This window comes from Rhinatrema bivittatum, chromosome 6 (genome assembly GCF_901001135.1).
Source record: "Rhinatrema bivittatum chromosome 6, aRhiBiv1.1, whole genome shotgun sequence".
Classification (NCBI taxonomy): domain Eukaryota; kingdom Metazoa; phylum Chordata; class Amphibia; order Gymnophiona; family Rhinatrematidae; genus Rhinatrema; species Rhinatrema bivittatum.
This window is the reverse complement of record NC_042620.1, coordinates 125,439,744-125,452,608: the sequence shown is the minus strand read 5'-3', so window position 1 is coordinate 125,452,608 and position 12,865 is coordinate 125,439,744. Positions and strand designations below refer to the sequence as shown.

At 41.0% G+C, this 12,865-nt stretch overlaps 1 protein-coding gene across 2 annotated transcripts in view; it reads left to right on the top strand.

Annotated features, from left to right (window-relative positions):
• The window catches only part of CWC22 (CWC22 spliceosome associated protein homolog), a 213,556-nt gene that overhangs the window by 182,419 nt on the left and 18,272 nt on the right, over positions 1–12,865 (top strand). For both annotated transcript variants that reach the window (XM_029605912.1, XM_029605913.1), the window contains exons 14-15: positions 10,766–10,843; positions 12,310–12,462. In XM_029605912.1, coding sequence (XP_029461772.1) covers positions 10,766–10,843; positions 12,310–12,462 — 231 coding nt within the window. The remainder of the gene's footprint in view (positions 1–10,765; positions 10,844–12,309; positions 12,463–12,865) is intronic.

Here is a 12,865-nt window from a genome sequence, read left to right as displayed (position 1 = left end):
GACAAGGCGATAGCTAAAGCCAGAAGAATGCTGGGCTGCATAGAGAGAGGAATATCAAGTAAGAAAAGGGAAGTAATTATCCCCTTATACAGGTCCTTGGCGAGGCCTCACCTGGAGTACTGTGATTAGTTCTGGAGACCGTATCTCCGAAGGGACAGAGGCAGGATGGAGGCGATCCAGAGAAGGATGACCGAAAAGGTGAATGGTCTTCATCGAATGACTTATGAGGAGAGATTAAAGAATCTAAATTATGTATACCCTGGAGGAAAGGAGGAGCAGGGGTGATATGATACAGAGGTTCAGATACTTGAAAGGTTTTAATGATCCAAAGTCAATGACAAACCTTTTCCGTTGGGGAAAAAAATCAGCAGAACCAGGGGTCACGATTTAAAATTCCAGGGAGGAAGACTCTGAACCAATGTGAGGAAGTATTTCTTCATGGAGAGGGTGGTGGATGCCTGGAATACCCTTCCAGAGGAATTGGTGAAGACCAAAACTGTGAAGGATTTCAAGGGGGCATGGGATAAACACTGTGGATCCATAAAGCCTAGAGGATGGGAATGAAGAGAAGAGGTATGGGGGTGGCTTGCTGGATTGACGGCTACTATCTGGTGATTAATACCCTTATTCAATAAATGTTCACACGGTTAATGCGACTCCAACATTGCTCTAAGCTTCACCGGCAAGAGGAAATGTGGAAAAGAGGATTTGCATTCAGGCAACAACCAACAAGGTAGCACAGTTTGGGTAAACAAGCATGGGAGAAGCTTGCTTGTTGCGGCGGTTACTACCCCAAACCAATTTAGCCTGATACTTCACTTTCAATGCATATCCAGCATAGATCTCTGCTTCAACGGAAGGGGGAATGAAGAAAAGAGGATTTACATTCAGACAACAACCAAAAAGGACTGAATTGCACAGTCTAGGTAAATAAGTGTGGGAGTAGCTTGCTTATTGCGGCGGTTTCTACCCCTAACAAATTAAGCCTGTTACTTCACTTGGAAAGCATATCCAGTGCAGCTCACTGCTTCAATGGCAGGGGGGAATGAAGGAATAGGATTTACATCAGACAACATCTAACAAGGCAATTGATCTGAGAAGTTTGAGTTTACAAACATCAGGTAACTTGCTCGATACGACTGTTACTGCCCTCAAACATTAAGTCTTATACTTCACTTTGATGCAGCTCCAACACTGCTCTCTGCATCAATGGCGGGGATGGAAGGAAATTAGAATCAAAAAATTACCAATAAGGGCCCTGAATTCAGCAGTCGGAATAACAGATAAGTATAAGAAAATAAGTGTAAAAGCTTGCTGGGCAGACTGGATGGGCCTATTGGTCATCTTCTGCCGTCATTTCTAAGTTTCATTTCCATGTTAATGTAAATCGAATTTTTTAAGCATTTTAGAGTGTTTACTGAACTGCTGCAGATTTCTGTTCAAACTGTAGACAATTCACAGCCAGCGCCATGTATAGGTAGAAGCTGTCTGTAGATGACTATAAAACTGATAGTCATGGAATGATTTAGCATCAATAGAAGTGGCCGTCAAATTTCTATACATGCCTTCATTTTATAGGAAGATGAAAACTTCTCTGTTCAGTAAAAGGTGACTTTTAAAAGCCCAACATGGGCATTAATTACAGGATGTGCAAATATGTCCAGCTTGCAAGCGCCGAGTAGATTTTAAAACTGCCCAGATACATGTATAAATGTTGCAGTGCACACATCTCGAAAGTATTCAAAAAGGGGAAAGGGTTGTGATGGTCTGGGTGGGGCATGGGTGTTTTGGGACATGAAGCTGAGATGTGCACATAAATACTCGTGCTCTGGCATGCACCAAGCTCCTCTGCTGTGTAGCTTTATTTCTGCTATGAATGCCGTGAGTTATAAATAGGTTGATCTGCAGGGTTTTAAGGGTTGGGGATAACTGGGGGGGAAAAAAGGCTATTAAACCAGGAGGATTTTGAAGACCTCTCTCAACTGGGCGAACTGGTAAAACTGGAAATGGCATCGACGCTCACCCCTTTCAAAATCCCCCGATGTATGAGATAGAAGTGGCATTTGCGTGCCCTTGTGCACACCACTTAAACTTTGGCACACGTGCGCGTGGTCAGGCTATTTTGTAAAATGCATGCAGAAACACGCAAGTTATAAAATAGCCGCATGCCTGGGCACGTGCTGACGGGCATGGGTTGACAAACGCGTGCCGGTTTGAAAGTAACCATCACTGTTTCTGAATGTTGTGGAGAACTCTATAGGTAGACTAAGTTCACAAGCTGTTGAAATTTGACTGTGAAAAAAACAATTTGCTTCTATGCAGAGCAATGGAAATGGTTTCCTTTAATGACCCATTTTTTCTTTTCAAGCATTGACTAAAATCTGATTGCACACAAATTGAACTAATCAGTGTTGTGAAGGCCTTTTTAGTTTTGCAGGATCCTACAAGTTTGTAAAGCATTGAAGTAAAGCAGGAGCCATAGGAGGCTCAGCAGGATAATGAGCTTGTAATTTATCTTGCTTTGGCTTCTGCTAAGGAGAGGAAGATATAGGTATTATAGGGAAACTGTGACTGAAAAGAAGGCGAGAACTGTAACAGAAAACTAAGAAATGAGGATATGCAGTTGTAAGATGCTCCCATAATGCTAACACCATATTGACATATTTTGTAGAAATTCTGAGGACAGTCATCCCGCATGGGACAGCAGTTCTCTTAACATGTCCTGGTTCTGATAGCTAAAATAGTGCCCCTAATTAATATATGGAAGAAAAATAAAATTAGTTCATTGGCATATATCCTTGAGTTTATTTTTAATTTCCTTATTTCTGACAACCAAAGTCAGTTTGCTCCCCTCTCATCAGAATCTCTGAGGTTAACTCAAGCCTCACTTTGTCGCAGCATTACTCATGTTTACAGCAAAGATGGGACTGAACTAACAAAAAAAAAAAATTGGACAGGAAAGCTTTTCAGGCAATAAACATCTGGCATGCACACTTACAACAAACTTGTTTAGACAGTAGAAAAAGTTGCTTGGCTAGTCAGTTTGTGCAGAGAAAGAGCCATAAAAGATTGTCATAGTCCAATTGGGTTTTTCCCGGGGGGGCGGGGGGAGTACAGTCCTTTTCCCAGACTACATGTTTAATACTGTATTAGCATCCTACAAAATGAGGATCATTTTCAAAGGGATCTTACTACGTTAAAACAGATGTAAATAAATGGGGCTGTTTGAAGATTGCCCATCCCTCCCCCACACTTCCCCAGCAAAAATACATGTTCTGTTTCGCAGCATAAATACTTTTTCCCGTACTGGAATAGGATGGGATTAGGGTGGGAATGAGAGCGTATGTGCAGAGGCTTCATTTTGAAATCCCTATATGTACTTTACACATGCTAAAATACAGAGGGACAAAAAATACCTCAAATTTCAAACGCAATCGCCACAGTAATTTTCTCTTTCAAAATTAGCTTCCTACAGCTTGCCTACAAGGTTTGAAAATTGCCTCCAAAATGCCTGTCTGAAATATTTTAAATGTTTTTATATTTTGAAAAACAATTATTCTACTGTGTATACCGAACCATTACTTTGAATGGTCCAACCAAATATGGCTGCACAGTCCCCGTGCTTCTGTCTGTACGCGCCAGTTTCCCGATCACATCTGCGCAGCAGCTGAGTATGTGAAACCCAGAAGAAAGTCCCAAAATTACAAGGGAAATAAACGGAATCCAAAATGTATTTTCTTCCTTTCTTTTGAGACATAAGGAAGATATAAAAAAAAATACAAAAGGGAAAGAAATCTTGAATTCAAAACAGTCAGCCTAGATCAACGTTTCCCAACCGTGGCTGCAGTGCAGGTGTACCATGTAAAAAGCCTGATAGGAACATCTTGAGGCGCAGCTGCATTCTTCATTTCCTTTTCTTCCTGGCCTGTAGGATGCCCTTCCATCAGCAGCGAAGTTCAGAGAGTAACGCTTATCTGTTGCTGCTGGTTTCTTCTCAGCAACTGAAACTGCACAAGGCCCTGTAGTCTTGTGAGGAAGCAGCAGTACCAGGTAAGTAAGCACTGCTCACAGATTCTGCTGGTTCTAGGACACAGGAGAGGTTACAGCTGAATATGCCAAAGGTTGGGGAGGGGGCTCAATGTGCTACAAGGTGTGGGCGGAGAGGGAAGGTGATGCCAGAGGGTGGGGAAGAGGGAAAAGAAGAGGAGACAGTGATGCCAGGGGAGAGGAAAGAGGTGAGGATGATGCCAAGGAATACAAGAAGAGCGAAGGAAAGAGAATGTGATGGTGCCAGGTGGTGGGAGGAAAGGAAAGGGAGGATGATGTTAGCACTGGAGGAAGAGGGAAAATGGTGAAAATGCCATGGAGTGGGGGAGAAGGGAAGATATGTTGTTGATGCCAGGGAAGATGGAAGATAAGGTGTTGATGCAGGAAGGTTGGAGGGAGAGGGAAGAGAAGAAACGATAGTGATGATGAGAGGATGGAGGGAGAGAGAAAGGAGATGTGGTGAGGATGGAGGGAGAGAGAAAGGAGATGTGAAGATGCCAGAGGAGTGGAGGAAGAGGGAAGGGAAGAGGTAGTGATGATGATGCCAGGGGATGGAGGAGAGGAAAGGAAGGGAAGGGATGATGCCAGGGTTTGGGGAAGGGAGAGTAACATGATGATGCCAGGGAGTTGAGGGGGAAGGGTTGAAGGGCAAGAAAGAAAGTGATGATGATTCCAGGGGGTGGGAGAAAAAGAAGAGAAGGTGGTGATCCCAGAGGAGGAGAAGAAGAGAAGGTGACGATGCCAGAGGGTAGGAGAGGGAAAGGAAGGAAGGTGGATGATACCTGGGGGGGGGGGGGGGTTGTTGGTGGGAGAGGGGAGGGAAGAAAAGAGAAAATGATGGTGTGCCACAACACACTTTGCCAGATATGGCACAACACAAAAAAAGCTGGGGACTGCTAGTCAAGATACATTAGTCAGTGGATTCAAAGTGATTGTGCTGTCAGTGCTGAGTAGAGATTTGTGTTTGGGACCTGATTTACTAAGCATTTTCTATAGATACAAAAACCTTAGGGGAGAATTTTCAAAACATTACGTACATATATTTTGAAAAATAGGTAGGAAAGGTTTGTGAGGCCGATATTCAACAGCCATTTAGATGGATAACTTTTCAATTATCCATCTAAATGGCTACCTGTTGATATTGAAAGCGAAAGAATTTAACCGCACAAGAGGGGACATTCCAGTGGCGGACTGGAGGAGTTTCTGAATGGAGCAGAGTTAGCCGCATAAATTATTCGGAGTTAGCCGCTTAACCTATGCAGCTAACTCTGGTCGAGCAGTAGGGCTGTCCTGAAGTTAGCCAGGTATATTCAGCGGCATGACTGTGCTGCCAAATATACCTTGCTAGTTAGCCAGACATGTTTATCCAGCTAACTAGCCAATGCACCTCTGTTTGTTCAATGCAGTGATATAGTGTTTTCAGTAGATTGCAATGTATTCACGCATAAGCCTACATACACGCATAGGTTGCGAGGTAGAGATACGCATGTTTTATAAAAGATGCCTATAATCTTACGCTCATGTTATAAAATACTTACATAGTCCTGCTTGCAGCCATATACACTCCATACATGCTGCCGTGTGCGTTTATGTGAAAGTTATTCTCGCTTTGACCCGTTCTACCTCAGCGTTGTAATAAATTGTGCTTATTGTTTATACATGCAGTATTCTAGCTTCAGTATACATTAGCTCTGAAGGGAAGATGTGGAAGTAGATATATGGCTTCTGCTGTAAGCACATGCTTACTCAGTTGACTCTTAGAAATCATTGTAATATTTAATTAAAATGGTAAAATACTTAATTACCATAAACCACAAGGGATAATGGTGGTGTAAATGCATTTATGATGAAAGCAAAGTAATTAAGTTCTTTTGCAAAACCTGCTGACTTTATTAACAATGGCATTGACATTTCATCATGTGTTATTATTTGGAACCTGATTAATAACCATATTAGTATAAAAGTGAAGATGTTATTAAAAAAAAGGCTTATGGAGTTTAAAATATAAAACTAATATAGTGTGACAGAATGCAGGGAATGACAAACATGGTAAATTAATTTTTGATTCAGTACAAAAATTTTGCTTAAACTTTTTATGTAAAATCTGAGTAGATGCATTTTTGTGCTTTTTTTTTTAAGGATACTTAACTTTTTTTTTTCTTTCCGTAAGTCCTAGAGCAAACTATACTGGTAAATTCTGAAGCATTTCATCTTCCTTCAGACATTGAGAAAGTACTGGGAGTGATGGTGTCATTTTCTTAATTAGCATGAAACTAGGCAAACACACAGGAGCTGTGTATGTCAAAGATGCTTAGCTGACAGTGCAATTAATCATAACATGAAAAGTATGCAATATATTTTTGCTTTGTCATCTAATATGGCATTTCTGGTTACTAACGTATTACTGTATGTATTCACTTAACACAGACCCTTCACAATGAGTTTTTTAATTCAGTTCTCCAGCTATATTATGTATTTTTTCTTTAACCAGGTCAAAAAAAGTAGAATTTTTATTCATAACACAAAAGTTGCACATTGAATAAAAAGTGGTGTTGTAGCTGTAATTAAAATATACTCGTAGATGAAACCTGGATGGTGGCTGAAGTTTTACTAAAACAGTAATAATGAATGCAGTGGTAATACCGAAAATATAAACATTTCCAAACACATTATATATTGGGTTTCACCATTTTTTAAACTATTTATTTAAGGGTCGTCCTATGTATTAAGATGCACATAAGTCTGCCTCGATAACATAGTTATGCTAATTCTGTATGCCCAGAGTTAATTGTAGTTTAGACAATGTCTACATAAATTGTCAAACAGCAGCCCCTCTGAGATACTATAAAAGCTTGGTCATCACCACTAATTGCAGACAGCAGTGATAGAAGCTCACAGACAGCTACTGAAGGTTATAGAAGGTGGATGAGAAAATGAAGAGGAAGGAATGGAGAGGAAGTTAACAGGGACAAGTGAGAAGAGGAGGAAGGGGAGAGGCTAGAGGCAGTCTAAAAGCATGAAGGTCCCTCCTCATTTAAACTGCTGGATGTGGAAGTGGCATAAAAAGCAAATGGGGTAGAGATAGCATTACCCAGAGCTAAGATATGCAACATCCTTTTCCAGTATGCTGGTGAATGACCTTCCTCTTGGCCTGATCCTGGAGCATTTCTCACTACTGCTGAGGGGAAGAATGCAGTAGGGATTCCACACCAGCAAAGGATAAGTTATAGAAAAAGATAGCCGTGACCATCGGCTGTTTGGGGGCAGTCCAACATATTGCTAACCACTGCAAGGAGGAGGTATGGGGCTGCCAAGGACTACTCCACCTGAGGAAACCTCGAATACTAGCTCCACTTTCCAGGAATGGAGGAGAGAGGTCATGCTCTAACCAGCCCTAGGTCCAGAAGGAAAGGCCAAAGGTTCTCCAGAGAAGGAAGTGGGTTGAAGTAATGGTATGATGGTGTATGGGCTAGAAAACTTGATCATGTGCTTCCTGTATGGCCGCTTCAGCTGTGATACTTACTGAGACTAGTTTTATCTCTCTTTCTATTCCAGAGTTTGTTCCACACTCACTTGTTCCTCTTTCTCCCATTTATGCTTTCTTACACTCTCACTTTTGCCCTTTCCTTCCTTTTTATCCTTGTATTTCCTCCTCCTGTCTTTTTCCTCTTTTCTGTGTTTCTCACTCTTTTCATCTTTCTCTGTCTCCTTCCTACCTTTACGGTAATTTACCCGGTGAAAGCAGAAAACAGTTCATTCACTTTTATTAACTTGCCCCGATCTATATTTGAATTTGCAACTATGCTGAAGGCATGTATTTAATTTACATGTTTTATATATTGCCTTCCTGTTCAAAAAGAACATTCAACATGGTTAACAAAAGCATTGGACTATCTGCACCAAAAAGACATCTGAACCCCAGTAAAGGTTAATACGTAGGGCAGCATTTACTGTATGCAGTAATGGTTACCTTAGTTTAGTACAGTGGCCTCTAAATCGCAATGTCAGGCATCACAACTTCTACCAAGGTTCTCTATTGCCTCAGGTACATATCTCAGACCCTAGTTACTAAAGGATGTTTACCATAATCACAGAATGGGAGAAAACCTTTAGTAAATAGGCCCCTTAGATTGTAAGCTCTCTTGGGATAGGGAAATACCTATTATATCTGAACCTAACTCTGCTTGTGCTATCAATGAAAAGGCATGGACTAATTCTAAACTTAAGAGAAAAAGATCTGATGTTACTCAAATGTAGACACCATTAATCGACCTTATGGCTCCCAATGGTGCCAGTAAGGATCCCAAATTAGGTTGTACTTGTTGACTTTAGATTTTAGAGTATATGTTCGCTTCTCCAAAGTTACAACCTCTCTGACCTGGTTTCTCCAGTAATTAATCTGGGGTTGCAGTTTTGAGTAATAGACAATGATGTTTCTGTTCAGTTTGAATGAACTTATGCAAGCTTTTTAGAGAAAGTACATTGTAATGGTATACTTGTACAGAGCTTTGTACACTGATTTTCATCTACAAATGATAAATATTTCTTGTACTGCTTCTAGAGTGTTTGGTTTTTTTATATTTTGCATAGCAGTTTTAAACATTATCATCTCTGCATTACCTTGTGCCTCACAGCAAAAAACATGCATTACATATGTAATAATCTCTGCATTACATACTTTCTGCTAAATTATATAACTAGAGATGATGAAATATGAAGCTGCACCAGTTTTATAAGCTTGCACAGAGAAGGTGCCCTAGGGTGCAGAAAACATATATGCAAACAATTGTTAAACATAAACTCTCACTATATTTCAGTGCAATCAATACATGAAATTTTAATTCATCGTGTTACCAACCAGACAGTTTGTTTCGCTTTTTCTATGTTGCTAATGGTTATATTGAGCGTGTCTTGTGTTGCACTAGATTTAAAAAAAAAAAAAGTTTTTCTTAATTAGCCTAACATAGGGGGTCATTTATTAAAATGCGGTAAGGCATTTTTGCATGCGTTAAGGGCTTATTGCATGCGAAAAGCCCCGTTAACGCATGCGATAGGCCCTTAACGCCTGCGAAAACACCTTTAATGCATGCGATAGCACCATATCATATGGTGCAATGCAACTCTGAAAAAGAGGAGGAGTTAGGGGCGGGAGTGGGCTGGGTTTGCCAGTCTGCGAAGAGCTATTGCACAGACTTAACGCTGATTTTAACTACACCTTTTTCAGTAGTGTTAAGCCGTGCGATAGCTTGCGTTACAGGGCGGCAAGGTGTTAGCTCATTTCGCGATGTCTCCTGAAAGGCCTGTTTTAGTAGGTTTGAAGCTCCTGGAGCACCAGCCTAGCCATCTGGGGGGAGGGGGTGGGAGAGAGAAAGAAAAAGAGAGAGAGAGACTAGCCATAATGCCCTCACACTAGATAGGTATTTGTATCCCTTTGGGAGGCCCACCTAGTAACTCAAGGTTGGTCTCTTGTGAAGATTTGATGACCTACGGCGAGAGGAAACTCACCCAAAGATGAGATTTGTGCAATGTTCTCTCCACCTAGCTTGATGTTACCCAGGTAGAGAGTCCATTAAGCTAGGTGGAGAGAACCTTGCACAAATATCATCTTGGAGTGAGTTTCCTCACTCCGAAGGTCATCAAATCTTCACAAGAGACCACTCTTCTGTTCATACTTCTCATGTTGAATGTCAAAGTGGCCCCTAACCCCCTACACTAATACCTAAACCTCACCTCGAGTTACTAGGTGGGCCTCCCATAGGGATAGAAATACCTATCTAGGGAGAGGACATTATGGCTAGACAGCCTCTCTCTCTCTCTCTCTCCCTCTCTTTCTCTCTTCCCCTCTCTTCTCCCCCCCCCCCCCCCCCCCCCCCCGTGTCTGAGCTCCCTGGAACCATTAACAATGATCCCCCAGTGGTTGTATGCAGGAAATACAACAGGTATGGCACTTATCGCAAAGTCTGAAAACGTTATTGCTATTTGTGCTAACTTAGCTCTTCGCATAGGTAATTAGCACAAATTGTGATAAACTGTATATGAGCATAAAACACGCCCCTTTTGCTATCGCATGCGATACTTATCGCATTTTGATAAATCCAGGCCATAGTCTAGCTGACTGCTATCATCATCTCTATCTGGCAGAACTCACATAGTCCATATTTGTTGGCATGATTCAGGGTCACTAATCATGGCTGTATGATAGGGTCCAGAATTTAAATGTTATCTGCGATAGCCAGTTCAGCTTGCGTGTCCAGGTGGTTCCAATGATGAAAGCCACTCTTCATCATCTTCTTGTTATGGCCTTTTCTGTTGGCCACAGTGCTCAAACTGTTAGTTCATTCATTGTCTCCAGTAGCATAGACTGTTTGGGAGGAGAAAACTGCCTTTTAAATTGGAGTATCCTTCAAGCAGTGGATCCTTCAAGGCTTTTGTGGATCACACAGGTAGACTCAGTACTGGAAATGGTCAAGAGAATTTACAGCACCTCGGTGACATGCATTGACCGTCAGATAACTGGCATACACACTACAAGATTTATATATTTGCTATTATAGAGATTTTAATCAAACAGGTCCAGTTCAGCTGATGAATTGACTGGCAAAGTCAAATTATTGAGTTAGATTTTATTTTCTGCTGCCTGTCTTTACTTTCATGTGGAATGGTCTTATGCCAATGGAGAAAAGATGCTCAGTGAGTGTTTTATATTCTTTCCAAACAGAAAGAACTATGTAATATGATTCTTGACTGCTGTGCCCAGCAAAGAACATATGAGAAATTTTTTGGCTTGCTGGCTGGGGTAAGTTCAATTTTGAGTGTCAAAGGGATGATGGGATGGAGGGGGAGATCATGAAACAACCTATGAGGGCCTGCGAGATAATTTTCCAAGGGAACCCCCCTCCCCAAATTTCCCTTTGAAAATTTAGGTACCTATGGGGAAAGTGGGTGCTTTGTACCTGCAAATGTCTGCATCTGCTTTCAAACAGGTACATATGTGTGGGGCTTTCAAAACGAAATCCCCGTATATACTATACTCTGTCCAACCTCTGCCCCCTTTTTTGCCACAATAAATGTACGTGCAGAGTGAACAGGGTGCATATTTTAGCCCATGGTGAGGAAGGAGACCTATTTTCCAGCCCCCCATTTCTGCCAGAAAAATGCAGTTTTACCTGTGGAAATGGCTTTGTAACTTGCCCGCTACGTTAACACAGGAAGTGCTCAACAGAAGTGGTGGTAAAATAATATGGAATTATGTTTTGTTTTCTTTTTGTTTGTTTGTTTTTTTAATGGTCCAGTACTTTCATCTTGCTACCGTTGGGTTTCCAGCTCAATTGGAACCGGCCTCTTCAGGGCCCCAGTGCCATGAACCTTAACTCGCACCTACCTGGGGATTTTCCCCCTCCTGATTCAGCCCAGCCGTTGCAGCCAGAGTCCTTAGTCAGAGGCCACAAACTATGGCTCTCTCCATATCCTGGCATTTGTGCACCCTAAATCTGGCCAGTAGGTATCACCATCGAGCAAAGGCTGAAATTCTCTCTCTCCAGGGGTTGTGAACGCTGCCTTGGCAACATCCCAAGCCAGCCCAGGGAACAGAAGCCTGGGCCAGGAATCAAGCCAGCTATAAGATGAAACTTTTAAATAAAAACAAATTATTTAACCATAAATAAGATAATGACCCATGTGTAATACATTTTTTGAGAATTAGCATATAGTGGACTATTAATATCTGCTAGCTGTGTATTATATTTCCTTTAATATATTTTATTTCTTGATTTTGCTTTTCTTTTTTGCAAGCTGGTTATAATAACCATAGGCATCTTTTTTTATATATTGTAAGCTACAGTATCACAGCCCTAAAATAAATCCTTCTGATTTTTGTTGGATTCATCAGTGCAACACTGTACATGTCTCAGGTGGCTGAAGCCACTTAGTCCATATGCTCATGCTTCTCCTCACACCTGTGTGTACATTTCTACTGTATTAATTTCAACTCTGTCTAGCTGAAGAAATTGATCTTAATTTATGTATGAACCTGGCAGGTAAGCTGTGCCTGCCTTATTTCCTTCTTTCTCCTCTTTTTTCTTTATATTAAGGGCCGGATACACTATTCTAATGTTATGCTCATGGGAAAAATACTTATATCTGGCTTTAGTTTCTGTTCAGTTTTGACCATGATACATTGCAGAGCTAGCAGGTTGCTAGTATGACTTTACTATGCTCTAAAATCCTAAAATTAAAAAATAAATGTTCTTATTTATGTTTCAGCGTTTCTGCATGCTGAAAAAAGATTACATGGAAGCTTTTGAAAACATTTTTAAGGAACAGTATGATACTATTCATCGTCTGGAAACCAATAAACTTCGAAATGTTGCCAAGATGTTCGCTCACCTTCTTTACACCGATTCAATTCCATGGAGTGTAAGCTGACAAGAGTAACTTCTCCTGTCCTCCTCACTCTTATCTTCCTCTCCCCCACCCCAATAAATAAATATGCTTCAATGTGCAACTAATCAGAAATCGACTCTCGATTTTTAGTAAGAAAAATGTAATCCAGTGTGTCACAATTATTTATTTATTTACGCTTAATATATTTTTCTTATTCTTTAATACTGTAAAATACAAATGTCCAAAGTCAGTTATAGGGCTTCTAAAACACTGAAGTCTGCAGATATGACCTCAGCTTAATTTGCTTATTAAACCAGTCAGGATTCAGCCAGGAGGACTTAGCAGAGCATGCTCTGGATTGACCCCGGTTTTGGCAATTGCTATGTGGTATTTGGCAGTCAAGATATACTGAGCCAGGGCAAAGCAGAGGTCTCTT